At 43.9% G+C, this 26,808-nt stretch overlaps 1 protein-coding gene across 1 annotated transcript; it reads left to right on the forward strand.

Annotated features, from left to right (window-relative positions):
- Nucleotides 1-4,110: 4,110 nt before the first annotated feature.
- Nucleotides 4,111-23,980, forward strand: LOC119896565 (tryptase-like). Its single transcript, XM_038710044.1, has 8 exons — nt 4,111-4,262; nt 4,365-4,420; nt 6,029-6,133; nt 13,574-13,594; nt 15,644-15,812; nt 16,275-16,540; nt 22,603-22,745; nt 22,888-23,980. The coding sequence occupies exons 3-8, from the start codon at nt 6,079-6,081 to the stop codon at nt 23,149-23,151; spliced, it is 918 nt and encodes a 305-aa protein (XP_038565972.1). The 5' UTR covers nt 4,111-4,262; nt 4,365-4,420; nt 6,029-6,078; the 3' UTR covers nt 23,152-23,980.
- Nucleotides 23,981-26,808: the final 2,828 nt, after the last annotated feature.

The following is a 26,808-nucleotide window of genomic DNA, read 5'->3' on the forward strand; positions in this document are numbered from 1 at the left end:
TTGCCCCGCCCTGTGGAGACTGTGGGTCTGGCCCCTGAGGGGGCCCAGTTCCTTGAGGCAGGCCTGACGGCGGGAACAGTCAAGACGCTGCTCAGCTCCAGAGCCCCGTCCACGAGAAGGATGTATGGCCTGAAGTGGAATGTGTTTGTCACCTGGTGTAGAGAACGGACGGTGGATCCAGTTACTTGCCCCCTGACTATGGTACTGGTGTTCCTCTGCTGGCCTTTCCCCATTCACACTCAAGGTTTATGTGGCTGCCATTGCAGCGTTCCACGTCCCTCTGAGGGATGGGCCTCTGGGGAGACTTCCAGTAGTTGTGCGCTTCCTCCGTGGAGCCCGGAGGATGAGACCCGCGACTCGTTCCAGGGTTCCCTCTTGGGACCTGGCAGTGGTTCTGAAAGTGCTGGCTGAGGCCCCCTTCGAACCCCTGGAGTCTGCTGAGGCCAAGCACCTGACCCTTAAGATGGCCTTTCTCCTCGGTATCACCTCTCTGAGGAGGGTGGGGGATCTCCAGGCACTTTCGGTTTCTCCTCGATCCCTGGTGTTTGCCCCGGGGAGGGTCAGAGCCATCCTGCACCCCTGTGCACCAGATGACCCCCCATTGACACAATGGACCGCCATTTTTGGACAGAAAACAGCTAGAACAGCGAAAATCAGGCAGGTCCGGTACCAAGAGGTTAATCCACTCCCTTCCAAGCCTCCTTCCCAAGCTCACATTTCTCCGTACATCCCAAACTATCTCCCCCGTCGCACTGTACCAAGCACCTATTTCTCTCTCTCCATAGGACACCTAAACTCCCTGCATCATCCCACAAGGCCGGTCAATATCGCCGCGGAGGCGATGACCGCATCCGAGCAGCCACCAGAACAGTCATCACCCTCCTCCTTCCTCCACCCTTTCGAAACGCTGCCATTCTTTGGGGGCATGAGGTCCAGCCATCCTGGCACACACAGACAACCACACCCTACATTACCAGACCGCTCTGCAATGCTCACCTTCACCACTGATTCAGGCAGAGCCGTCCCACATTACTGGTCCCCATCTCCGCCTATCCCATAATTCAAGATTCTTTGGACTCGTACTCCGGTCACTCATTCCGTATCGGGCATTAGACCACACTGCCGAATTCTCATCCGTCTCTCTTCTCATGCCTACCATAGCTATGTCCGCAACAACCATACAGAAGTTCTTCACACCAATTTCCGTTCAATCCATCATTCTTTTGGGTGTTCATAAGACCAAGCTGCTTATCGAGACGAGATGATATATAGATGAGATGATATTGTTATTTTTCCATGGTTTCGCTTAAGCCTACAACAATCGCACAACACCATACCTTGGTTCTACTGTAGCCTGCCCTGACTGTATCGGGACAGGTTCGAGGGTTACAGGCACGGTTTCCTTCCACTGCTGAACAAATCGATTGAATTTAGCTTGCTTTTTAAACAATCCTTCAAAGAGGTATGAAACCATCCTCTCAGTCAATCCACAGTCCACTGCTTCTCCATCAACTTCATTATCTAAAATTTTAAAAGGAAAACAACAATGTTAACCACCAAAGTAGTAACAGCATAACATGCACAATTAAAATGAAAAATGCAAGTGCCCAAGTCACGCTCCTCTAATGTTACATCTGGGCCATGGGACCTTGATTCGGAAACAATATTAATACAAATATGCCATGCAGCTAAGGTTAATGGAAAGGGGCAGTTCAGTGAGAACCAGCATCAGCCGCCTGACTGTTTTTTTAACATTCGTCTTTGTAATTACGTATTTTCACAGAAATGTTTATATATTTTAACGACCATAGACTTTATTCACAGGATAAATAATCTACTGATAGTGGAGTGTTTGCGTTGTGTAGAAAAGTGAAACACACACGTGGATCTTTGGCTTTAATCTGCCGTGTATCTGGTAACACAGGATAAAGATCGGTTCTAGCAAGTTTCACGGAGACAGCACATGTAGTTAAGTTTTTGGGTGCACCGCTCAAATCTGCAGGGGCACAGCAGAAGGCGCCCATGCCACACACAAAGGTCTCCATGGCCAACAATGTCTGTTACTCTCACAAAATACATAATAAAATAAACAGTATAACAAAACTAGTTAACAGTGTAAAAATTAAACAGTTGACTAATGACAAAATGGAGATTTAATTTAATAATACCACAAACAGTGATGGCAAGTGGAATCATTAACTCCGCTAAACTAGCATAATTCCAGAAAACATAATTTCAGATTATTTATTAATGACGGCACAAATTATGCAGGTATTACATTTACCATGTTATTAAAAGTGAGTGAGAGAGTGAGAGAGAGAGAGATTATTGTTATTATTTATTCTACTGCAAATTAGCCAGAATAAGATGATCCAGCAGTCGCTGTGTGTCTGTCCTCTCTGCTACACCTGAAGCGGCTGTGAGCTGCACTTCATCAGAGACACTGAACTTGTGATTTGAGGTGAGGTTAATCACCTGATAGGCAGAGGAGCCATTATACATATTTCATTTCAAAATCTATGTTTTGTCCCCCCCTCTTTCCTAACGTAAAGTTTTCTGTGGCATTGCCTTCCTGGCTCAGTTGATTTCGGAGCTGGCTCATAGGAGGCGGTTTACTAAGAGACCATCACAGTCCACATTAGTCGAGGACAGAATGTAGCCTGTAGAAATGTTGAGGGAGAAAAAAAAAAGGTGCTCGAGGCCGCACATTTAAGATGGAAATAAATAATCAGTTACAAGGTCATAAAATATCAAAATGTTCTTAAATATTCACAATTCAGCATCAAGGACGATCAAACAAGTAATCAGTCATAACATCTGAAGGCAGAATTGCCAGCCTTCAGGTCATTTAAAAGCAACCAGTGAAACCGGCTCACAAAGATTTAGCCCCCTGCTGCTACCTGAGTTTTGTGTGTCCCTTTACATAAATAATTTCCACCATAAATTGATGCAGAAAAGGCAGAATGCCAGGAAATTAAGTTAACACTCACAATTTACTCCCTGTTCAAACTGTTGCAGTTTTGTTGTTATATTATTATAATTAGACACATGACATTACAATTTAGCAACATCAAAATGAGACACAAAATTGTGTTGTTGTGAGTTTTGTGTTTTGTTGTGCCGTATAAGGCTTTACTGCCTTACAGACTTAACTTGGGGGATTGGGGGGGGGTAAATTATTATGTGAAGATATGAAGTTTTATGGGCTGGGCTAAGCCCCCAATGTTTCATGATCCTAAAAACGCCCCTGATGTGCCATATTTTAATGTACGTGGCAAACTAAGTTAAACAGTTACTGAAGACAGACAGCTTTCAGTTTAGCTTGTTTGTAACAATGATCTATTATCTGAACTAGCGCTGTGCTTGTGTAAAACACAGCTGCGGTGGATGAGAGACTGAGCAGATTAAAACATTGCGTTTTCCGTGTGGGCGAGCGCACGTGCGGAGTGGAGGCGCTCTGTAGGAGCGGAGAGGCTGCAGGTCGGACAGCAAGTGTTGACCCTTGATTGACGGTGATCGGAACAGTGCATGTGAAACTCAACAAAGATGAGATAGCTCACCTACTTTCATACACTGTAGTTTACTTTTGTTGTCATATAGGCAATATTAAATTATGTGCTGGGCCACATGGAGGTTGCTTCGGGCGGATGTGGCCTGCCAGCTGTTGGCTCCCAACCACAACTGCCACAGGAAGGAAATGAGAAAAGTAAGACTGTTGAAATGATGATTTAATGTATCTTGTATTTGGTGTGATGCATTTAAAACGGATTTTCATTTGTGCATGCATTTAAGATTATGAAAAAGAAGAAATGTTCATTTGTTTAAGAAGTGTGGTCTTCTATATTTGGCCTCTATGAGTTGGAGATTTGAAAGTTTGTACTAATATGCATTGTACACACCTGCATGATATCCCTAGAGACCTGTATGATATTTCCTATTGCCTCATTTGGAGAATAATTTGTGAACTGAAGCAAAGGGGTGTTGCAACTACCAGACAGAAGAACAATCTACCCAAATAGGAAAAGTAATGTTAAAGCAAATCAATGTGATGTTCAAATTTTGATAGCCAATGATTGTTTGAGAAAAGGGTGGGGTCCACCCTGTGATTTCTTTCTTTCTGTTGCTGAGGGGGAGAAGTAGTAGTAGTTGTTGATGTGAGTTGATGTTGGTTAGAAATAAGAGATTGCTATCCTGTTAATTAATTTTCCTTTTTGAATACTTAGTTCAGACGCTCACAGGTGAGGCAGAAGAGGACGATCCAGGTAGAGCTTAGGATATTAAAGGGAATTTAGTGAAGAACTTTGTAGCATTTTTTCTTGAAAATAACTACGTTTCTCTCTTTCTCTTTGGGTGAACGCCCCAAGGGAAACTAGAAGGCTTTTCCAACTTGTCTTTGTTTTTCTTCCCCTCTTCTGGACTGGTAAGTTGTTTACATACTTTAACATCCACACTGCCTACATTAACACACCTGATTACAGATAAACATGGCACACTGGTCCTTTAAGGAGCTCATTCCAGGTTAATGTGTTCAGTAGGGGTGTGGAAAATAATAGATTTTTAGATGCATCACGATGCGGACTTAGACGATTATGAATAATCGATTATCTAGAGGTTAATTTATAACTTTATGTTGACGGAACGTAAAAGGTGGAAATGCAGCTACAGACTGTCTGTGGTGTGAACACAACGGAGACGTGTGGTTCTCCCTGTTCAGCACAGACAGACAGCTGCTGATTGAATGACTGCTGCTTCTAAACTTTCACATGATCAATAAAATCAATACTAACGTTGATGATTTTCACCCACATACTGTGCAGCACGGTAGCGTCCTCTCCTCATTCTTCAAAGGACAGCTACGTGACAGGCGGCAGTAGTTGAGCAGAGGAAAAGCGAGCGGAGCAGAGGAAAACATGAGCGCTATGTTTCAGTCTGGCAGTAAATTTACAGTGTAGGTTACAGCGTGTCAGTTTATTAAAGTCTGTCTGTTTTCCAACTACTGGAAAAGTGAAGGCAGTTAGCGCGCACTAACATCTGCTCTTCAGACTGCTTTTTTGGCCAAGACATATCGAGTACACAAATGAACCAAATGCCGTTTCTCAAGGCTCACGGTGCTCAATACAAGATCACAATACAGTTACAAAAATAATAATAAATATATTTTTGGGAATAAAACAAACATGTAACAACACTAGACGAGACAAAAACAGGAACAGATATAGTAGGGTATAGTGAACATGGTTTGGCTGGAGCATTGTAAAGTGTGTAGTTCAACACATCTGACTCTGTACTAATAACAGAAGCATCAGAAATTAAAATAACAGCAGCAGAGGTCAGTAAAAATACTGTATTAATGTAATAATGCTATGCAATGTTAAAAATACTTCTTGGTGCTTTAAAAATACCAAGAAGTCACACAGTGAGAAAAATTCATCTTTATCCTGTTCATTTTACAATCACATCGTAGCACCAATGAGGTGCCTAGAAATTCCCACCCTTGAGGTGATGCACCGTGATGCATCGAGATATCGCATCGAATCTGACCTGCTAATCCTAATTGAATCGTGAGACCAGTGAAGATGCACTCCCCTAGTGTTCAGTGCTCTACCCTCTGGAATCTAAAGTGAGAGAGGAATTAAAGGGTTGACTGGGAAACTTGGTGAATCTGGAGTTAGACATTCAATGCTGACGGTTAGGCCAGTACCAAGTATTTAAAACTAGCTTGTTATCAGAGGTTGCCTAAGAGGTATCTGAATTCATAATGCACTAAGTTGGTGACCCGTGAGAGCGGGGTTTCTTGCGGGCGGAGGGCCACTTGTCGCTACACCGGGAAGTCGCCGGTTCAATCCCCAGACCAGCAGGATAAAATCTGGGTGTGTTACACATTTAACGATGTCGTACTCTTTGGTCTTGAATACCTGGAGTCCAGGTCACTGGCTTTGTTATCTGTATGAACTTGCTGAAATGATTTGCTTTAGAAATTGACCAATTTTCCAGCCAGACCAAATAGAGTCACACCTCTCTGTTCCAGGCAGTTTAACTTCTCTGTTGATTACAAGAGACAGAGAGAAGAATCGCACCATGGAGGTCAAACTGTTATGCTGTGACATCATGCTCATGATCTTAGCTGTTGCAGGTGAGTGCTGTGAAATACTTTCTAAGAAGAGAGTCAGTGCTGATCACCTGATCTATTTTGTGCTAATAATGAAAAGAAATCTACGTTTCTCTGTAATTATCTACTACGTATAGTAGTATATTATCAGTAAACTACTTACTACAAAGAATGTTGAAACACATATGAAGGCCAACAGGATTCTGTACATTACTGTTGTGATGTCAGTATTTGATATTAACCATTCAATGTTTGCTCCCATTCTCCCTCACCTGTATGTCACCTGCTCTAACTGCCCTGCCGGCATCCCTCACTCTCCCTCTGTCTCTTTACTTTGAATGTGCCAAAGCAAACATGAAGGAAATATTATCAACAACTGGAGTTTCTTGTTGTGATATCTAGGGATGAATTACTAACTATTTCTGATTGGAATGGCAATAAGTATTTAATCAAAAAACATTGACTAATCCCTTGTGCTGCTCTACACTTAAATCATCTGACTGACTGCTACTCATTTCTTCACTGCTTTCAACTTACTTATCTTTATTGCTAGCTGACTAAGAAAACGTCTTTCACTTTAATCAAACAAACACTAATAATGCTGTTTATCATGAGCAAGTACGCTTTGAGACGCTTTACTTGATGGCTCTCTGAAAAATGTAACATTGATTACTGCCCCCGTAACTGCTGCCTATTACCCATAAACCAGCGCGACAGCGGCCGTGGTAGCTTTCAAAAACTGAAGATCAAGATGGCGGACGAACGTTAGCGAGAACTAAACACTGAACTATCATATTAGCCAACCAAGTTTGTTCAGTATGATTTCTGAGGCGTCTGTTAGTCATTTCGCTAGTTAGCTGATGCTAAGGCTAGCGTCTCTTGTGACAGCTAGAAGAGCATTAAACCTTTCATTTCCTGCATTCTGGTGAAATTTTCTGCACCAATTTATGGTGGAAATGGTTTTATTTAGGCTACGTAAAGGGCAACCCAAAATTCAGGCAGCAGGTGACAATTGCAAATAAAAAAATTAACAGAATATAATGCAGTAGAATAAGGCTTCACAATAGTCTTCCCTCCTATTGTCTTGTGTCTTCTGTTTGGGGAAGTAACCTCTTTAAATGTGCATGTGGAACTATTCACGGCAATTACTTTATAAATTCCTGGACTTTAATAGCTCCTGTGTTTCAGTAGGTTTTCTGCTCATGTTAAAAACTTTCTGCACATTCATAATGCTAAAAAGCTATATCTCCCACAGATCTGTGTTCTCTGACGTGTCAAGAACAAAAGTCTCGTAATATTACGAGACTGTATGAGAATTCATAATATGTTTTAAAAATCTACCTGCCCTATTCTTTGCTGTGCATTACATTTTTGCTCTGCTGAGATGGTAGCACCCCCTTCAGAACGACTGACAGATCTATTTGGGACTGTATGTTAGGATGAGACAAGGAGGTAACCGGAACCGAAAGTAAAACCTTTTACCACAGCTGGTGACAAAGCATCAGTATTTCACACAAAGCCTTCAGCGCCCGTGTGAAACGCAGCAGTCTGCTTGTGTGCAGCAATACAGTGGCTCAGTGGCAGAGTGTACACACACGCTGGTGTCGCATCAAAGTATATTTCTGTGTAATTATCTACTCACAGCCAGTTCAGACACTTGCAAAATGCAAAGAAGAAAACCATCTTAGATTCTTAGATGAATTTGAATTTATTAAAGACGGTCTTATAAACACAAATACAGAATACAAAAGACAAATCATAAGCAGAAACATTACATAACATACATTACAGATACACTTACAAAACTCATTCATACAAACTCGCTCACCAACTCACACCAACCCCTCCCACTAACCTACGTTTTTTATTCAAAGTTGAATAATACAAGTTGTAATAATAACATCACTAGTAAATTTATAAATTTAAATAGATTACAGAGAAAATAGTAAATAAATAAATGAGAAAGTATGAAATTTTAACAGATAAACAAATGAACAGAAGATTGAAGTTACCTTAAAAGTTAAAAGCATAAACAAGTTGTTTTAAGGTATAGAAATAGGGATGATGTGAAAAAGTGAAAAGAAGTGTCACGGTCCTGTCCTGTGTGCTGTGTTTTTGGGGTTTTGATTCTGAGGGTTTGGTTTTGTATATGCATGTTAGTCCTGTCATCTGTTCCGCTTAGTTCTGAGTTTATTCATTTATCAGTTAGGTGTCTGTTATCCAACGAAGGTTAAAATCAAGGGCAACTGGATTTGGGTGAAGATACTGGAAGACGTTTTGTCCCTCATCCAAAGGACTTCTTCAGTTCTGACTGACTGGCAGGGAAACTCAGCTATTTAACCTCAGTGGGGTCGTTGGCCAGGGTCGTTGGCCAGGGTCATCGATACCGCTGGTTCATCTATACCGCTGGTTCATCGATAGCGCTGGTTCGTTAGTGTTCCTGGTTGCTGTAACAACAGTCGTTACAGTCGTTAAGACTACCTGTGGCCAAGACTGAACGACCATCGTTGGTATCTTCACCTGAGGCCAATAGGTTACGTTTGTTGAGTTTCCTGGGAAGTGATGAAAGGACAGCATTGTAAGTGGGGGATAAGTGGTGGCGTAGACCCCCTCCCCTGTTCAATGACGGCTTCTCGACCCTGGCGTAGATGGCTTCCTTGACACCTCTTTCAAACCATCCATCTTCTCTGTCTAAAATGTGCACCTGGTGGTCCTCAAACGAGTGTCCTCTGTCCTTCAGATGTAAGTAGACTGCAGAGTCTTGACCTGAGGAGTCGGCCCTTCTGTGTTGAGCCATGCATTTGTGTAGTGGTTGTTTAGTCTCCCCAATATACAGGTCTGTGCATTCCTCACTGCATTGGACCGCATACACTAGATTGCTTTTCTTGTGTTTGGGTGTGCGGTCTTTGGGGCGTACCAGCATCTGTCTTAGTGTGTTCTTGGGTTTAAAAAACACAAGGATGTTATGTGTGTTGAAAATCCTCCTGAGTTTCTCTTATACTCCAGACACGTATGGAATCACAATGTTGTTGCGTTTGACCTTCTTTTCCTCCTCCCCTGTAGTTTTGTTCTTCTTGGATCTTGTGGCTGTCTTCACAAAGGTCCATTTAGGGTATCCACAGGCTGTAAGTGCCCCCTTCAGGTGGTTCTGTTCCTTCTCTCTGGCTTGGGCGCTTGTTGGTATGTTTTCCGCTCTGTGGTGCAGTGTTCTCATGACCCCTAGCTTGTGCTCCAGTGGGTGGTGGGAATCGAACAGTAGGTATTGGTCTGTGTGTGTGGGTTTTCTGTAAAAACCAATCTGCAGGCTCCTGTCCTCTTCAATGTGTACAGCGCAGTCCAGGAAGGCCAAACTGTTGTTGTGAACATCTTGTCATCTCGTGTGAACTTGATGTTACTGTCCACAGAGTTGATGTGTTCTGTGAAAGCCTGCACTTCCTGGCTTTTAATTTTGACCCAGGTGTCGTCCATATATCTGTACCAGTGGCTCGGTGCTATTCCTCTGAAGGAGTTGAGGGCTTTATTCTCCACTTCTTCCATGTAGATGTTTGCAACGAATCGGTGATACCGGTGAGCCCATGGCACAGCCATGCTTCTGTCTGTAGAATCCACCGTTGTACAGTACGACTGTAACGACTGTCGTCACAGCAACCAGGAACACTAATGAACCAGCGGTCCTATGACCCGGGCCAACGACCCCACTGAGGTTAAATAGCTGAGTTTCCCTGCCAGTCAGTAAGAACTGAAGAAGTCCTTTGGATGAGGGACGAAACGTCTTCCAGTATCTTCAACCAAGTCCAGTTGCCCTTGATTTTAACCTTCGTTGGATAACTATGACCTGGACGACTGAGAATCTTCATAGACATCTTAGGTATCTGTTATGTAGTCTGTGTTTTGGTTCAATGGCTTAGTTCCCAGTCCGGTGTTAATGTCTTAGTATTTACTCCTGGTCCGTGTACTTCAGTGTTTGTTATTTTGATCTGTTCAGTATCTGTCTTCGAGTTGTTGAGTTTTGGGTTCAGTTCTATCTGTTGTCCTTTGTCCAGTATCTGTTATATAGTCTGTTGTGTTTGGCTATTTCCCTTACTTGCTGTTCTGTTCTGTTCCATGGTTATTGTTATCCTGTTCCCAGTCGGTTCTGTCTCTGTTCCCTACTCCATTCTGTTAGTCAGTTGTCATGTTTCCTGTTTTGAGGTTCGGTTCCTGGTCTCGTGTTCTTGGTTGCTCTGCATCTTAGCTCCTGGTTCTGTGTGTCAGTTCATGTCTTTGTGTTTGCTTTTGGTCTGTGTACCTCTGCGTGATGTTGCCCTTGCCTGCTGCGTGTTCTCTTTAATCTCAGCTTCTGTCTGTGTTCCTTGTTGGTTTATTTGTGATCTGTCTGCTTGTATTAGTTTATTTATACTACTTAGTGTTGAGTAACTTGTGTTTTGTCTTTCCCCCCCTCACTAATCTGTCTGCCTGCCTGCTAGTCTCTCTGTTCCCCTTCGAGATAACTCGAACTGCGTCGGTGACGACACTATGGGAACGCCTCTGGGCGTGGCAGGGCCGAAATCATGAATGAACCTACTCCAATCCTATTGGCGTTGCTAGAACGGTAGCGTGTGACGGCGTAACTGGAGGCGTATATAAGCACGCCGGCACACCGGACACATTAGCTTTTTTCTATTCAGCAGGCACTCTGGCATGTTTGAGACTATGCAGAAGAAAGCTACCACAGTACGGAAAGATTACCTGGAAGGAGAAACAGAAGAGATGGCTGGTGAGCAATTCAGGCAGTGTGTTTTTCCATGCCTGCGCTACATCACGGCTGGGGACACTCATGTCCTGTGTGTTTCCTGTCTGGGGATGCCGCATGCCCAGGCAGCTCTCGAGGGGGCTGCTTGCGACCATTGCGAGGACCTGCCCCTGAGGGTGCTGAGGTCCCGTGTGGCTCTTTTCTCCGGAGACGGCCGGATCTGCTCTCCCCGTGGCTCGGGCCCGGCGGTCGCTGAGGTGGTGCGGCGGCTTCGTTCATGGGGCTCCCAGCGCGACATTTCCGACGGCATCGGGACTGCTGAGGCTTTTTCCCGTTCCTCGTCTGCTGGCTCCGACTCCCCTCTTCCCCGTTCGGGAGCCCGTTTTTCGGCTTCTCCCGCTCGGGGTGTGAGCCCGGAGAGGCTGCAGCTGTCCGGCTCTGAGGAGCTGGATGTGATCAGCATTTTGGAGGAGGAAGACTTCCGGGTACCGGAGCAACGTCATCAGTCAGTGGCGATCTATGACGAGCTCTTGGAGGTGGTGACACGAGCAGTGGGCAAGCTCCAGCTTGATTGGCCGCAGCCCATGCCAGACACACAGGCTGCCAGTAAGCTGGATTAGCACTTCCTACAGCGCTGCGCGCCGCCTCCACGCCGGTCTCTGCCCTTTTTCCCAGATTTGCATGACGAGTTGTGCAAATCCTGGGGTAAGCCCTTCTCAGCACGTTTTACTACTCCCCTGCTCCGGGTTTATAGTGACGTCGCGGGGGTCAAGGGCTCTGGTTATGGGACGATACCCCGGGTTGAGGATGCTTTGGCCAGCTATCTCTCGCCCGGCCATGCGTCGTCCCTTAAAGAGCCGGCGCTGCCTACCAAGCCATGTCGCGTGACATCTGCTCTGGTGGACAAGGGCTGGTGCGAGCCTGCACACAATGGCGGTTTTGTTTAGCGGCAACTGTGGCTCAATCTATCGGGCAACCAGGAGAGGGAGAAGACCTTCCTGCTCGATGCACCGGTCGCGACCTCTGGCAGGTTCCAGCATGCCAGGACGCAAGGTGAGGCTTTCCAGCAGTATCTCCTGCGCCGGTCTGGGTCCAAGATGGCGGCGACTGCAGAGAGACGGTCCCAGCCGTTGTCCAGCTCCTACCGCCAGAGCCAGAGGCAGAGTGTCGCTGCTCGAGGTCCCCCTCAGCGCACCCGGGACTTGAGGCGGCGCTCTCGCCCACAGCCCCCCGAGACAACGGATACGAGGACTTTTCTTCAGTCTTGCCGAGCCCCTCCCGAGAGAAGGCGACCGAGGTCCCCTCCCTCGTGGCAACAGGCGCTGTTATCCCGCCGTATCAACGTTCGGGTCGCGCTAGCCTCCACCGAGCATGCGCTGTCAGAGGGGCCGCAGTCCGGAGGCGCTCGGGCTCACACGCCACGGGTTTTCGGCAGGTTTTCCGTGGTGGACCTCCGCTTCAGGGTGCCGCCAGAGACCTACGCATAACACCGGCCACCAGCCCCGAGGGCTTTTCTCCTCGCTATCACCTCTCTGAGGAGGGTGGGGGATCTCCAGGCACTTTCAGTTTCTTTGCCTGGAGTTTGCCCCGGGGGGGGTCAGAGCCAACCTGCACTCCTGTCCAGGTTATGTCCCTAAGGTTCCGTCCAGGTTGGCAGGGTCTACGGTGCTGCAGGCGTTTCATCCCCCACCTCATGTGACGGTGGAGGACGGGAGACTTCATCTGCTCTGCCCGATCAGAGCACTGAGTATTTACACTCTGAGGTCCTCCCGGTGGAGGAAAGCAGACCAGTTGCTGGTGTGTTTCAGGTCCCCCAAGGCTGGGCTCCCCGCTTCTAAACACACGATCAGCAACTGGATTGTTCAGACTATTTCCCTGGCCTATCAGGTGCGTGGGTTACCTTCACCTATGGCCGTAAGGGCTTATATACGCCTCCAGTTACGCCGTCACACACTACTGTTCTAGCAACGCCAATAGGATTGGAGTATTTTCATTCATGATTTCAGCCCTGCCACGCCCAGAGGCGTTCCCATAATGTCGTCACCGACGCAGTGTCTCGTTCGTAACCCGAGACGTTTCTCCCTGCTGTCTCTCTGCCTGCCTCGTTTGCCTTGATCCCTGTCACCTGTGTTGTTCCCGCCCTGCTTGTTAGTCCCTGTGTGTGTGAGTGTGTGTGTGAGTGTGTGTGTGTGTATACCTGGTGTTTCTGTTTATTCTTTGTCTGGTCATTGCAGTGTTTTGTTGCGTGAAGAAGCTCTGTCTGTTTTTGGATTTCTGCCTGTATTTTGGATTTGTGTTTTTCCCCTTGCCCTTGTGGATTCTCCTTTGGACTCGGCCACTGCTTGTAAGTGCGCTCGCATTTGGTTTAATAAATCTTTGAACTATCCCTGCCAGCCGTGTGTCCTGCATTTGGGTCCTCCAACCTGCCTCACCACACAACCCCTGACAAGAAGTTATAGATCTCAAGGCAAGAGGAAGATTATTCCAGTCCCATGGCCCTTTATATTAAAACGATCTACGTCCAACTTCTTTATAAGTTCTGGGTACACAGAAAAAATGGGTATTGCATGTGTCTGAGTGGATATGAAGATCTACATGGAATCAGATGCTGTTTTAAATAGAAGGGACAATTAAATAAACACATTTAAAGATAATCTGAAGATTATAATCACTGCACAATCAAATAAAGTTTCCTGTGACTAAATGTACTGTTATTTGTGTCTCGCCTACAGGAAGCAATGCGCAGTCAGCTGGTGAGTTCTATCCTCATTCTTTCTTTCATTCTGTTCATTGGATTTCTGTTTCCTTGAGTTAAAAACAGACTTTAAACCCTCATCATTAATCCAGTCCAGGTCTGAAAAGCAGCTTTTAGTTGCACTTTTGAAGCTCCATTAGAGTCGAATACTGTCTCTCCACAGAAGTTGGTTAAATTGTGAAGTGTGGTTCAGACGTTCATGTTCCCCTCAGGATGAGTCCTAGTAACTTTGAATTTTACATCAGCTCCTGCTGTGCTTCCAGCAGCATGCTAACATGTTAACAAGCTTCTTCTTATTTTAATCTATATTTATTGAGCACTTTTCAAAATCCATGTCCAAATTAACTTTCACAAGATCAGAAAATAAAACACACAGGTCATAAAAAAACATCAGGTTTAAATATGTTTAAAAAGATGTATAAGAAGTTATTTTGAGGAATTAAAATGAGAAAATAATTCAAATGCAGTGTAAAGAAAATAAAAATAAAGTCATGTAAAATCAGTAAAAGGATAGAAGTATGTTTTAAGAAGGAAATTATAAGAGTTCACTGGCTCAGCCGACCTGATTTCCTCGGGTTGTTCCAGAGCCTCTGGGCCCTGACTGCAAACACTGGGCCCCCTTTAGTTTTCAGTCTCTTAAACCGACAACAGACCTCTACATTGTGGGAGCTAGTTTAATGAAGCTAAAACAGGAGCGATGTGAACACATTTCTTGGTTCTGGCTCCGGACAGTCTGGAGTTGATCAATAGATTTTTGGGTCAAGCAGGTAAAACTGTTGCAGTAATGCAGGCGTGATGAGATGACGGTGTGTAACATGGTGTCAGTGTCCTTAAAAGTTAAGATAGATGTATTTTTATGACGATAAAAACACAATTGCACAACCAAATGCCAAGATTCATTGAAACTGTGGCAGAATTTGCTTTTCCGTGTGCTCAATGACAGGGATCACTGTTTACTCTGAGTTCAGCTGGAGGATTTCTCCAGATTCTCTGAATCTTTTAATGATATTATGGACTGTACATGATGAAATCCCAAAATTCCTTGCAATTGTACTTTGAGGAACGTTGTTATTGTTGTTAAATATATTTTCTTTGTAGTGTATTAAATTGAATATAGGTTGAAAAGGATTTGCAAATGAATGTATTCTGGTTTTATTTACGCTTTACACAACGTCCCAACTTCATTGAAATTGGGGTTGTAAATGCTAACGTCAGTACACCCACAATAACAATGCTAACATGATGATGTTTAGCACGTTCACCATCTTAGTTTAGCTTGTTAGCATACTAACATTAGCTAATTAGCAGTAAACATCATCGTACAGCTGAAGCTGGGGAATCGTTGTGTACCTGTACTGAATTAGACTTGCATCCTGAATTTAATCACCACATGCAATGTCTGCTTGCTTTATTGTCTGAACAAAGATTATTACAGGACCCTGCCTTCCCGTTATCTCCCCTGTTATCCTCCTGCTACTTCCTGTTTACTAGAGACATGACCCCTCTATCCAAAATATGACATGAATGTCTTATGATTAGGGCTGGGCACGTTAACGTGTTATCGCTTTAACGCATTAATTAATTAACGCCCGCAATTTCTTTATTGCATGTTAACTTCAGCAGGTTCTCTCAGGTGAACAGAAAGGGAGACAGTGCTCCGCAGGCGCTCTATGGATAGTAACGATGGCAAGGGCTTCAGTGCACTACGCAGCTGTAGCCTTTTAACTTAAATAAAAATTATACATAACTTTACCTGATAGGCCTGCATGTAGTTTTGCAACCAAAGTGTTGATGTCAGAAGTTATTACAGTTCATCCTGTGGAGAACATGAAGGGCTGAAACACATTTCAACACAATCTATCCGATAGTTGTTGATTCATCCAGACCAAAGAGCTGGACAGACAGACTGACAGGATCATCTTTAGAGCCGAGCTCATGCTGGATTAAACAAATCCACACAGATGATGGCACCCAGAGAGAAACAATACTGTGAACAAACCAGACCCAAAAACATGAATATACATGAATTTTAACTGTGTCCCTCCAGGTGAGGGGATCACCTCACCAGGGTCGTGTGAGAGGATTGTAGGAGGGGCGAATGCTTCTCCCGGGTCGTGGCCCTGGCAGGTCAGTCTGCAGACCAACGGAGATCATTTCTGTGGAGGCTCCCTGATCAACAAACAGTGGGTCCTGACTGCTGCTCACTGTGTCTCCAGGTGAGCTTCGATCCTGTCACATGACTTCACACGTGCAAGCTTAGCAACAGAGAATGCAATGAGGGTGCCTCAGTAACCCACATCAAAACCACACTGCATGTTTTTCTTTATGCTGTTAGCAATAATCAGACACCATTAAAGTTGTAATAAATACATGAAATACGTACATACATGATACATATTGCTCCACAAGAGAAATGACTTTTTGCAGCAAGTTTTGAGCATGAACTCCAAACCATAAGCATAATAAAAGCACAAAAAGACAAGTGAAGAAACTGGCACTGATGTTACTATACATACAGATTAAGACAAAAGGTTCAGATCCAGGCCAGTTCATTGGTCAAGGGAACTGACTGGAGAAATGAACCATGATTTATTTAATGTAGTTTATTCTAAAATTCACACACGGACAGCACCAGTATCTGTCACATATTTAAACATGTTGTCTTTTCTGCTTCTCAGCGCCCCACTTGGTCTCACCGTTCACCTCGGTGGTGACACCCTAGACTTGCCGAATACAAATGCGATGTCCCGGACTGTGTCCCAGATCATCAAGCATCCCAACTATAATAAAATCCCGAACGATAACGACATAGCCTTGCTGAAGCTGTCCTCACCTGTTAACTTCACCGACTACATCAGACCCGTGTGTCTGGCGGCGGCCGGCAGCGTCTTTAACGCCGGGACAACCTGCTGGGTCACCGGATGGGGAGACATACAGTATGGAGGTGAGGATTAAAATTAGCGCTGGGCAACGATTATAATTTTCAATCGTGAATAATCGCATAATTTTCTTGCAATGAATTGTGATTCGTGAAGTGTGATTTTTTTTAAACCTGTCCTGCCCAGCAGCCTGGTATAGAGTATAATGACCATATTGTGCCAGACAGATTTTACTTTAACAAGAGAGTTTAATATAGAGAGATTAATATACTCCTTTGTCTGTTTTATTATTTATTTAATTATGTATTGATTTGTCACCGGGCCGGACAGGGGGGCAGACATGGGAATGGGGGGGGCACAAACAGACGGCACAGAGAAAGGACAACACCTGTAAGTGAAGGGGGATGGAAGGTGGGGACAACAGGGAAAAGCTGTGGGAAACACCAATTGCAGAAAGCAACAAAACCTGCAAGAGAACGGGGAGGGGGGCTTGGGGAGGAGAAAAACAACAATAAACAAACACAAACAAAAACAAACAACTAAATAAGCAACACAGCACAGCCACGAGAGCTGGAATAATAACAATTAATTTAAATAAGTAACTGAAAGAAAGGCATCAGGAATAGTTCTACCAAGGACAACCTAAATTTGTTTGTGTCTATGTGTGAGACTGATTGTGTCTGTGTGCGTGTGGGTGAATGTGTCTGTATGTGTGTGTGTACATGTGTGTGTGCGCATAAACCTGTTAAAGAATGTAGTTGTTAGTGAGAGTGGGACGCCACGACTGTGCCACACCTACCCCAGCAACAGGCAGGCAAGAACCCCAGTTGCCAATAGGGGTGGGAGAAAGAAAAAAATAAGTCTATCAAAAAACAAAGACTCCCAGATGCACCGCGATGCAAACACGGAAGACCCCGACCCAACCAACAGACGCCCCAAAAAATAAATAAATAAAAAAAACGCCATCTAAATGCCAGTTGACAACGTAATGCCGACGGAATGCAAGAAGCGCAACCCACGGAAGAGCAGCGCCCGGACCGAATGCGGCGCGCACACAACATAGACCAGTGTCCCCCCCCCCCACCCAGCACCCCACCGCCGCACAACGAACAACCAAAAATGCCACACAATCATCAACGCCAATGCACAAGTGACGAGCCCAACGCGCACACTGCGCAAGCACGGCGACACCCAATGCCCAGCAGCCCCCTGCTAATCCCGCGTGCGAGGTCGGGCAAACGAGAGAGAGCAAACGGAACAACACGACAGCGAAAGCCAGCGGAGAGAAACACCAGCAGCAAGTCCCAGCACGGCAGCAAACGTGCCGCACAGGTCCCCGTGCACCCGCCAACATCATGCCAGCCGACATCCCCCATGCCCAGCACGCCCCCCGGCCGCCGTACAACACCAGCCAAACCAGCAACGAAGCAAAATCAACCAGCTCAGCTGCATGCCACCACCAATCCACCCACCCGTCAAGGGCCGAGAACTCCAGGCACAAGCCCAGAACAAACCGGAGCACAGCCCTGCCCCGCACCCACACTGCACATCCCGAAAACTAACTGATGAATCGTGATTAATCGCATTGTTATGCGCAAAATTGAATAATGAATTCTAAAGTAGTGTAGTAGCAATTTTAATTTAAATGTACTGCTATATACACAAAAGTGCAATAACATGAAGTTTGCAAACACTTTAAACAAATAAGTTGCTTTTTACCAGCAGTATTCCCTTTACACAGTAGCAATAAAATATTTCTTGTAGCTCTCAAGTTAAACATTAATGTTATAAAATCAAATATAAAAACAAAGCTATTTGTCACTGCCAGGGCATTACCTTTTATCTAGCTGGTTAAAACAGTCCAGAGTCCAGTTTTCTGAACAGGTATCAGCAGAAACATTTTTCTTTATCAGGGAGCAGCAGAAACAGTCTATGTTCAGTAGCAAGTGTCCCTTTTACAGTGAGGTGAAGTGGTCGAGCACAAGGTGTAGTGACAAGCGGTCGTGCTCGCCTCACGCACACCCCCGCGTGCTGCCGAAGTTGAATTGTCTTGAATTTTTTGTGCGCGACGCGCAGCTCAAATCATTGGAAGAGAGACTGATCCTCGCTGTTTGGGAGTTTCCAGAATCTAAATAGTTATCAGGACATCAACAGGAGGGAATTCACATGGCAGAGCATCCCCGCAAAACTAAATGCAGGCCTATCAGGTAAAGTTATGTATGTATTTTATTATTATTTTAATTTAAATTAAAGCTGTCTCCCTTTCTGTTCACCTGAGAGAACCTGACGAAGCCTCTCCGCTGCTTGTTTGGGTGGGTTATTTGCAGGCTGATCAGCATCCCACCTCTCCTGTCACCCATGGTTTGACTGTAGGCCTACGTGTATTCAGAGCCAGTGAGCAACGGACTTTCAAAATAATAATAATAAAAGTGCGTTAACATGCAATAAATATACACTGCTCAACAAAATAAAGGGAACACTAAAATAACACATCGTAGATCTGAATGAATGAAATAATCTCATTAAATACTCCTTTCTTTACATACATACACAAACATTATCAATGGAAATCAAATCTATCAACCCATGGAGGTCTGGATTTGGAGTAACACTCAAAATCAAAGTGGAAAACCACACTACAGGCCGAGCCAACTTTGATGTAATGTCCTTAAAACAAGTCAAAATGAGGCTCAGTAGTGTGTGTGGCCTCCACGTGCCTGTATGACCTCCCTACAACGCCTGGGCGTGCTCCTGATGAGGTGGCGGATGGTCTCCTGAGGGATCTCCTCCCAGACCTGGACTAAAGCATCCGCCAACTCCTGGACAGTCTGTGGTGCAACGTGGCGTTGGTGGATGGAGCGAGACATGTTATCCCCGATGCGCTTAATTGGATTCAGGTCTGGGGAACCATCCATAGCATCAATGTCTTCCTCTTGCAGGAACTGCTGACACACTCCAGCCACATGAGGTCTAGTATTGTCTTGCATTAGGATGAACCCAGGGCCAACCGCACCAGCATGTGGTCTCACAAGGGGTCTGAGGATCTCATCTCGGTACCTAATGGCAGTCAGGCTACCTCTGGCGAGCGCATGGAGGACTGTGCGGCCCCCCAAAGAAATGCCACCCCACACCATTACTGACCCACCGCCAAACCGGTCATGCTGGAGGATGTTGCAGGCAGCAGAACGTTCTCCACGGCGTCTCCAGACTCTGTCACGTCTGTCACATGTGCTCAGTGTGAACCTGCTTTCATCTGTGAAGAGCACAGGGCTCCAGAGGTGAATTTGCCAATCTTGGTGTTCTCTGGCAAATGCCAGACGTCCTGCACGTGTTGGGCTGTAAGCACAACCCCCACCTGTGGACGTCGGGCCCTCATACCACCCTCATGGAGTCTGTTTCTGACCGTTTGAGCAGACACATGCACATTTGTGGCCTGCTGGAGGTCATTTTGCAGGGCTCTGGCAGTGCTCCTCCTGCTCCTCCTTGCACAAAGGTGGAGGTAGTGGTCCTGCTGCTGGGTTGTTGCCCTCCTACGGCCTCCTCCACGTCTCCTGATGTACTGGCCTGTCTCCTGGTAGCGCCTCCGTGCTCTGGACACTACGCTGACAGACACAGCAAACTTTCTTGCCACATCTCGCACTGATGTGCCATCCTGGATGAGCTGCACTACCTGAGACTCCGTCTCATGCTACCACTAGAGTGAAAGCACCGCCAGCATTCAAAAGTGACCAGAACATCAGCTAGGAAGCATAGGAACTGAGAAGTGGTCTGTGGTCACCACCTGCAGAACCACTCCTTTATTGGGGGTGTCTTGCTAATTGCCTATAATTTCCAGCTGTTGTCTATTCCATTTGCACAACAGCATGTGAAATTAATTATCAATCAGTGTTGCTTCCTAAGTGGACAGTTCACAGGAGTGTGACTGACTTGGAGTTACATTGTGTTGTTTAAGTGTTCCCTATTATTTTTTTTAGCAGTGTATTACAATAATTTTTTTAATGTTTTGTTAATAATGAATGATTAATGATTAATTCAGTTTGTATTGGTGTGTTTTGCAAACAACAACACCGCAATGACACCACATGTAGACAAGATGACGTCATTAAAAGTCCATGTAAACCTAAAAAAATGCACAATCATTTTCGATACTTTGTCACTATACTTGTGTGCTTTCACTTAAGTAAAATGTTGTATGCAGGACTTTTACTTCAGTAATGGATCATGGCCGTCTGGAACTTGATTGGCCCGCTGACACAGAGACCCTGCTGTAGATCAGAGGCAGAAAATGGATGGATCAATATTTTGTTCTTTTGTACTGATGATTTGTGCAGTTTTATTATGTTAAATCTTTACTTCCTGTTTATGTTTTGAATCTGGTGACACTAACTGTACAGGTGCTGGTCATATAATTAGAATATCATCAAAAAGTTGATTTATTTCCGTAATTTCATTCAAAAAGTGAAACTTGTATAATGTATACATTCATTCCATACAGACTGATATATTTCAAGTGTTCATTCCTTTTAATTTTGATGATTATAACTGACAACTAATGAAAACCCCAAAATCAGTATCTCAGGAAATTAGAATATTGTGAAAAGGTTCAATATTGAAGACACCTGGTGCCACACTCTAACCAGCTGATTAATTACACCTGCAAAGGCCTTTAAATGGTCTCTCAGTCTAGTTCTGTAGGCTACACAATCATGGAGAAGACTGCTGACTTGACAGCTGTCCAGAAGACGACCATTGACACCTTGCACAAGGAGGGCAAGACACAAAAGGTCATTGCTAAAGAGGCTGGCTGTTCACAGAGCTCTGTGTCCAAGCACATTAATAGAGAGGCGAAGGGGAGGAAAAGATGTGGTAGAAAAGTGTACAAGTAATAGGGATAGCCACACCCTGGAGAGGATTGTGAAACAAAACCCATTCAAAAATGTGGGGGAGATTCACAAAGAGTGGACTGCAGCTGGAGTCAGTGCTTCAAGAAAGACATGGGTTTCAGCTGTCGCATTCCTTGTGTCAAGCCACTCTTGAACAAGACACAGCGTCAGAAGCGTCTCACCTGGGCTAAAGACAAAAAGGACTGGACTGCTGCTGAGTGGTCCAAAGTTATGTTCTCTGATGAAAGTAAATTTTGCATTTCCTTTGGAAATCAAGGTCCCAGAGTCTGGAGGAAGAGAGGAGAGGCACAGAATCCACGTTGCTTGAAGTCCAGTGTAAAGTTTCCACAGTCAGTGATGGTTTGGGGTGCCATGTCATCTGCTGGTGTTGGTCCACTGTGTTTTCTGAGGTCCAAGGTCAACGCAGCGGTCTACCAGGAAGTTTTAGAGCACTTCACGCTTCCTGCTGCTGACCAACTTTATGGAGATGCAGAGATCATTTTCCAACAGGACTTGGCACCTGCACACAGTGCCAAAGCTACCAGTACCTGTTTTAAGGACCATGGTATCCCCTTAATTGGCCAGCAAACTGGCCTGACCTTAACCCTATAGAAATCTATGAGGTATTGTGAAGAGGAAGATGCGATACGCCAGACCCAACAATGCAGAAGAGCTGAAGGCCACTATCAGAGCAACCTGGGCTCTCATAACACCTGAGCAGTGCCACAGACTGATCGACTCCATGCCACGCCGCATTGCTGCAGTAATTCAGACAAAAGGAGCCCCAACTAAGTATTGAGTGCTGTACATGCTCATACTTTTCATGTTCATACTTTTCAGTTGGCCAACATTTCTAAAAATCCTTTTTTTGTATTGGTCTAAGTAATATTCTAATTTTCGGAGATACTGAATTTGGGATTTTTATTAGTTGTCACTTTTAATCATCACAATGAAATGGAAATAAACATTTGAAATATATCAGTCTGTGTGTAATGAATTAATATAATATCCAAATTTCACTTTTTGAATGGAATTACTGAAATAAATCAACTTTTTGATGATATTCTAATTATATGATCAGCACCTGTATTTTATGTGTCTGGGCCCAAATCCCAGTTCCCTGTGTCTTAGCTTGACAAACCTTAACACAGGGGACAAGAGGGAAGGACTGCTGGACCACAACAAGATCAGGCTGTGAGACAATCCAGGCAGACTCAACATTAATATCTCCTTTTCTTTTTCAGTTTCCCTTCCTTACCCCCAGAATCTGCAGGAGGTGAGTGTACCCATCGTGTCCAACGATGAATGTTACACTGCCTACGGCGGAAAAATCACAAGCAACATGATCTGTGCCGGAGTGGCCCAGGGAGGAAAGGACTCCTGCCAGGTGAGTCTGTCTGCAAAACACGTTTGAAGTTGCACTAATCAATAGATCTGTTGCTGGTTCCAGAAGAGTTTATCCTGCATCTGCATCAGTTTGTTATTCCCATAAAATAAAGTACTATAACCAACCTGTCTGACGTCTGCAGGGGGATTCAGGAGGACCGTTGGTGACTAAAACCAGCTCGACCTGGGTCCAGGCTGGAGTAGTGAGTTTTGGAGAACTCTGCGCTCAACCTAATTTCCCAGGAGTCTACGCCCGAGTGTCCCAGTATCACTCCTGGATCAACAGCCATATCACTACCGACCAGCCGCGCTTCGTCTTCTCTGGAACCGTTCACCTGGTTTCCCTCTCGCTTCCTCTGCTGCTGTCCATCGAGCCGGTTCTCTTCTCCCTCTTTCTCCTTTCATAGAAAATTTAATGCACCAGGATGGTGTCCAAATCTCTGTCTCATATTTTTTTGCCTTTTGAGATTATTTTATTTTACGACAAGCAACAAAATCTGCTCCTGGAGTCAAATATTTCCACCTGTTTCCAGCTCGGCTTCTTGTGCTGAAGGAGTTTTTACAGAAAAGAGTCGATAGAGGAGAAGAGAAACTGGTGTAATGACACCTGATTTAAAAAACAAGGGCTACAACAAGCAAATGTTTTCATTACCGATTAATCTGCTGATTATTTTCTCCAGTGATTGATTCATCATTCTGTCTCTTTCCCTGTTCTGTCTACAACTTACTGGATGTTTTGCACAAAAGAATATAGAAGTTTATATAATGTTAAAGCTTGGTTTTGTATTTTCTCAATAATTGATTTATTTTTTCAGTCATTTTATAACTTCACACAACCTGATGTACTCAAAAAACATTTGGACCAGGAGCGTAAAACCCAAAGATGTTCAGTTCGTCATTTAAATCCTTACATCTTAGAAGCTGGATCTATCGATAACTATGTTCAGTTATCGATTAATTTTCTATTGATAAACTAATCGATGTCCAGTCGTTCATGTTCTAATAATTGTGCTGGAAACATGTGAAATAATTTGAGCTCAGCTGCAGAATTTTCACTTCAGTGAAACTTTAAACTTTTTTGATTTTATGGAGCCTGGAGTCAATCAGAGCTTTTCAGTGTTTAATTATAATCAGTTAATAAACTCACCCATAAGCTTTTAATCAAACTCAATACTGACTTTAAATCATGCTATAAACTCAAAGATCCAATAAAAGATCATTAGATTGACCAGTTAATGACTCTATTTCTTTGTTTTGTATTTATTGTTGAATTAATGATTAAAATTACAATTGTTATTATTTTCTATTTTAAAAGTCATTAAATTTAACAAATTTTCTTTGTTTAACATTTAGTTTCTATTGTTTTGATTTAAAGACACCTTAAGATTAATATGTGGAGTAATTAAACAAGTTAACTGTAATGTGGAACAGTTTCCTGTTCCTGTAGCACTGACCATCAGGGCCGCTCGGTGGCTTGATGCGGACATGGCAGCCGTCGATTGCTCCAGCTGCTGTAAAAAAGGCTCTGTGTCTTGCCAGCCCTGCAAACCCACAGGATATCGGTTGTAACTCATCCTGGGTCTTCGGTAGGTGGATGACCTTGTGGCGAATGGCCACCACCTCCTCAGTGACTCTGTGGACGATGCGGTGGACAGAGGATCTAGGCATTGCAAACACTCTGGAGACCACCCTGTATGATGCCCCACCTATCAGCCAGAAGAGAAAGACCAGGGTCTCAATCGTGGCACCCCATCCGTGTCCCCGTCCTGGTTTAGGAGGCCCAGTAGCACTCCCAGGGCCTCCCTACTCAACCAGAAATCAGTCCATGTGTCCTGCTGGCTAAAAAACCTGTCCAATACAGGCACACTCAGATTTATCCTGCAGTACAGGGGCCGGGGCTGATGAAGAGATACACAGGAGAAGAACAACTGTTATGAAGTGTAGAGAGCTTAGTTAGATAAGGCTTGTATATCTTTCTATTAAACTTGTTTTTGCTGATCAATGACAAAAACAGTGTCAATATTTTAATATTAAAGTAAGGTTAGGTTTTCTTTAAATATGAAATTATGTTGTTAAAGTGAAATGGCAGTTAGCTTTAGGAAGCCCATAGTACCTAAATACATATAAAATGTAACGTTTCTTAGTTACTTTCCCCCACTATTTACCTGGCCAGGGTCCTCTCTCAGCCTGAGATACATCATGCGGCTGCGCTGGTGGTAAAGTACCTCTAGTTCCTCTATTAAGAGTTAAAATATCAATGCCGGTGGACTGCAGCTATGAAGGTTGCTAGGTGACAGGAGCGGCGCTTCCCCACGCATGGGTAAGGACGGGGTCAGTTGATGACGCAATAGACAGTCTTCCGTAGACCAGACCGTCTCATTTAACAACGGTCGGTTCAGCCTTTTGTGGCCGCATGCCTTCATGTGCCACGAAGGCCACGCCCTTCAAAGGATGCAGTTCCTGAATTGAGACACAGCTTTAGCTTCTCTGCATTGGCTTCCTGTAAAATCCAGAATAGAATTTAAATTTGTTCTTCTTACCTACAAAGCTCCTGAACACAACACATCCGGGACTGGGATTGCACATCAATGAGGTAAATACCAAGGGAAAGAACAAAGAGTTAACACAAAAAAGTGCAATCAATACAAGATAATTGTAGGGGATAGAAGAAGAAGGTGTTAGAGGTGTTATAAGAGGGGTGGTGATGGCGCAGTGAATAAGACTATGCCTTTGGTGTGAGAGACCCAGGTTCAACTCCCTGTAACCCATCCACCATTGTGTCTCTGAGCAAGACACTTAACCCCTCGTTGCTCCAGAGGTGTGCGACCTCTTACATGTATAGTTGTAAGTCGCTTTGGAAATAAATGTAAATAAAAATAAGAGGAAGGCTTCTTGAAGTTACTGCTCTGCTCTGACGGCGTGTGGTAGCTCGTTCCACCATCGTGGTGACACAGATGAGAACAGCCGGGACTGGGATTGCTTGTGCGTTCGTTGGAAGGAACCTAAGTTTGTATCATGGAGTTTATGTAGATTGCTGCTCTTACTTTTGATGAATTATTCCCAGAAGATGTCTGATTATGTTTTTGATTGCATAATTTTCTCGATTCATCTTCTTTTTTTTAATGGCATAAATTACAGAAATATGTCCTTTTACAAAACTTCCTACACCTAAGTAACCTAAAGATACAGTTCATCATCATATATATTCTCACATCAGAGAAATTTAGGCAACAGTTTGCAAAATGACTAAAATAAATTATCAAAATAGTAATTTTATCAGCTAACTGATCACCAATCATTGTGGTTCTGTTAACTTTGCTGGAAACAGGTGAAATAATGAAGAACTTATTGGTAGGATTTTCACTTTAAAGTTTTAAAAAGTTTTATTGTTGTCGACCATCTTCAACATAATGAAATTAAATAAATAACATTTACGAAGCCTGAGTGTTAATTATATCCTGTGTGTTTAATTATAATCAGTTAATAAAATGAACCATTTTAAAAAAGCTACTAAAATTTTATTAAAGTGACCAGTAAATGACTTTTTTCTCTTATTCTGTATAAAAATAATGAATGAATAATCTGTTTAAATAATGAATTTATGATTACCATTTGTACTTTTAATAGGCTTTTAAATTTGACAAATTTGACAAATTTACCAATATTCAATCTCACAGTTGATTTGTTTCCTTTCTTTAATATTTCGTTTCGATTTTGTGTTTGTTTAGATTTAAAGTCTTAACATAAAGACATGTGAGCACCTGACACAGTGGCAAATAAAATAACAGCTAAAATTATTTCTATAGTCTATTGTAAAATTCAATTATTAATGTATCATTTAAAGACCGAACGAAATATAATTATTTGATAAATGTAATTCTCCTTTCACACTTTTTAAATTAAAGACAGATGACTGAATAAACCTACAGAAAGACAAGCGATCACGGCTCAAGGGGTTCATTTCAGCAGAATTCCCACCACACAAGTTTGCTGGTCAACCATACTTATTAAAGGTTTATATTTGATTATTGACTTTGGCTTTTCATCTATGCATGCTTTAAAAT

This window comes from Micropterus salmoides, unplaced genomic scaffold (genome assembly GCF_014851395.1).
Source record: "Micropterus salmoides isolate LMB-PRFRI ecotype aquatic unplaced genomic scaffold, ASM1485139v1 Ms_hic_scaffold_10, whole genome shotgun sequence".
Lineage (NCBI taxonomy): Eukaryota > Metazoa > Chordata > Actinopteri > Centrarchiformes > Centrarchidae > Micropterus > Micropterus salmoides.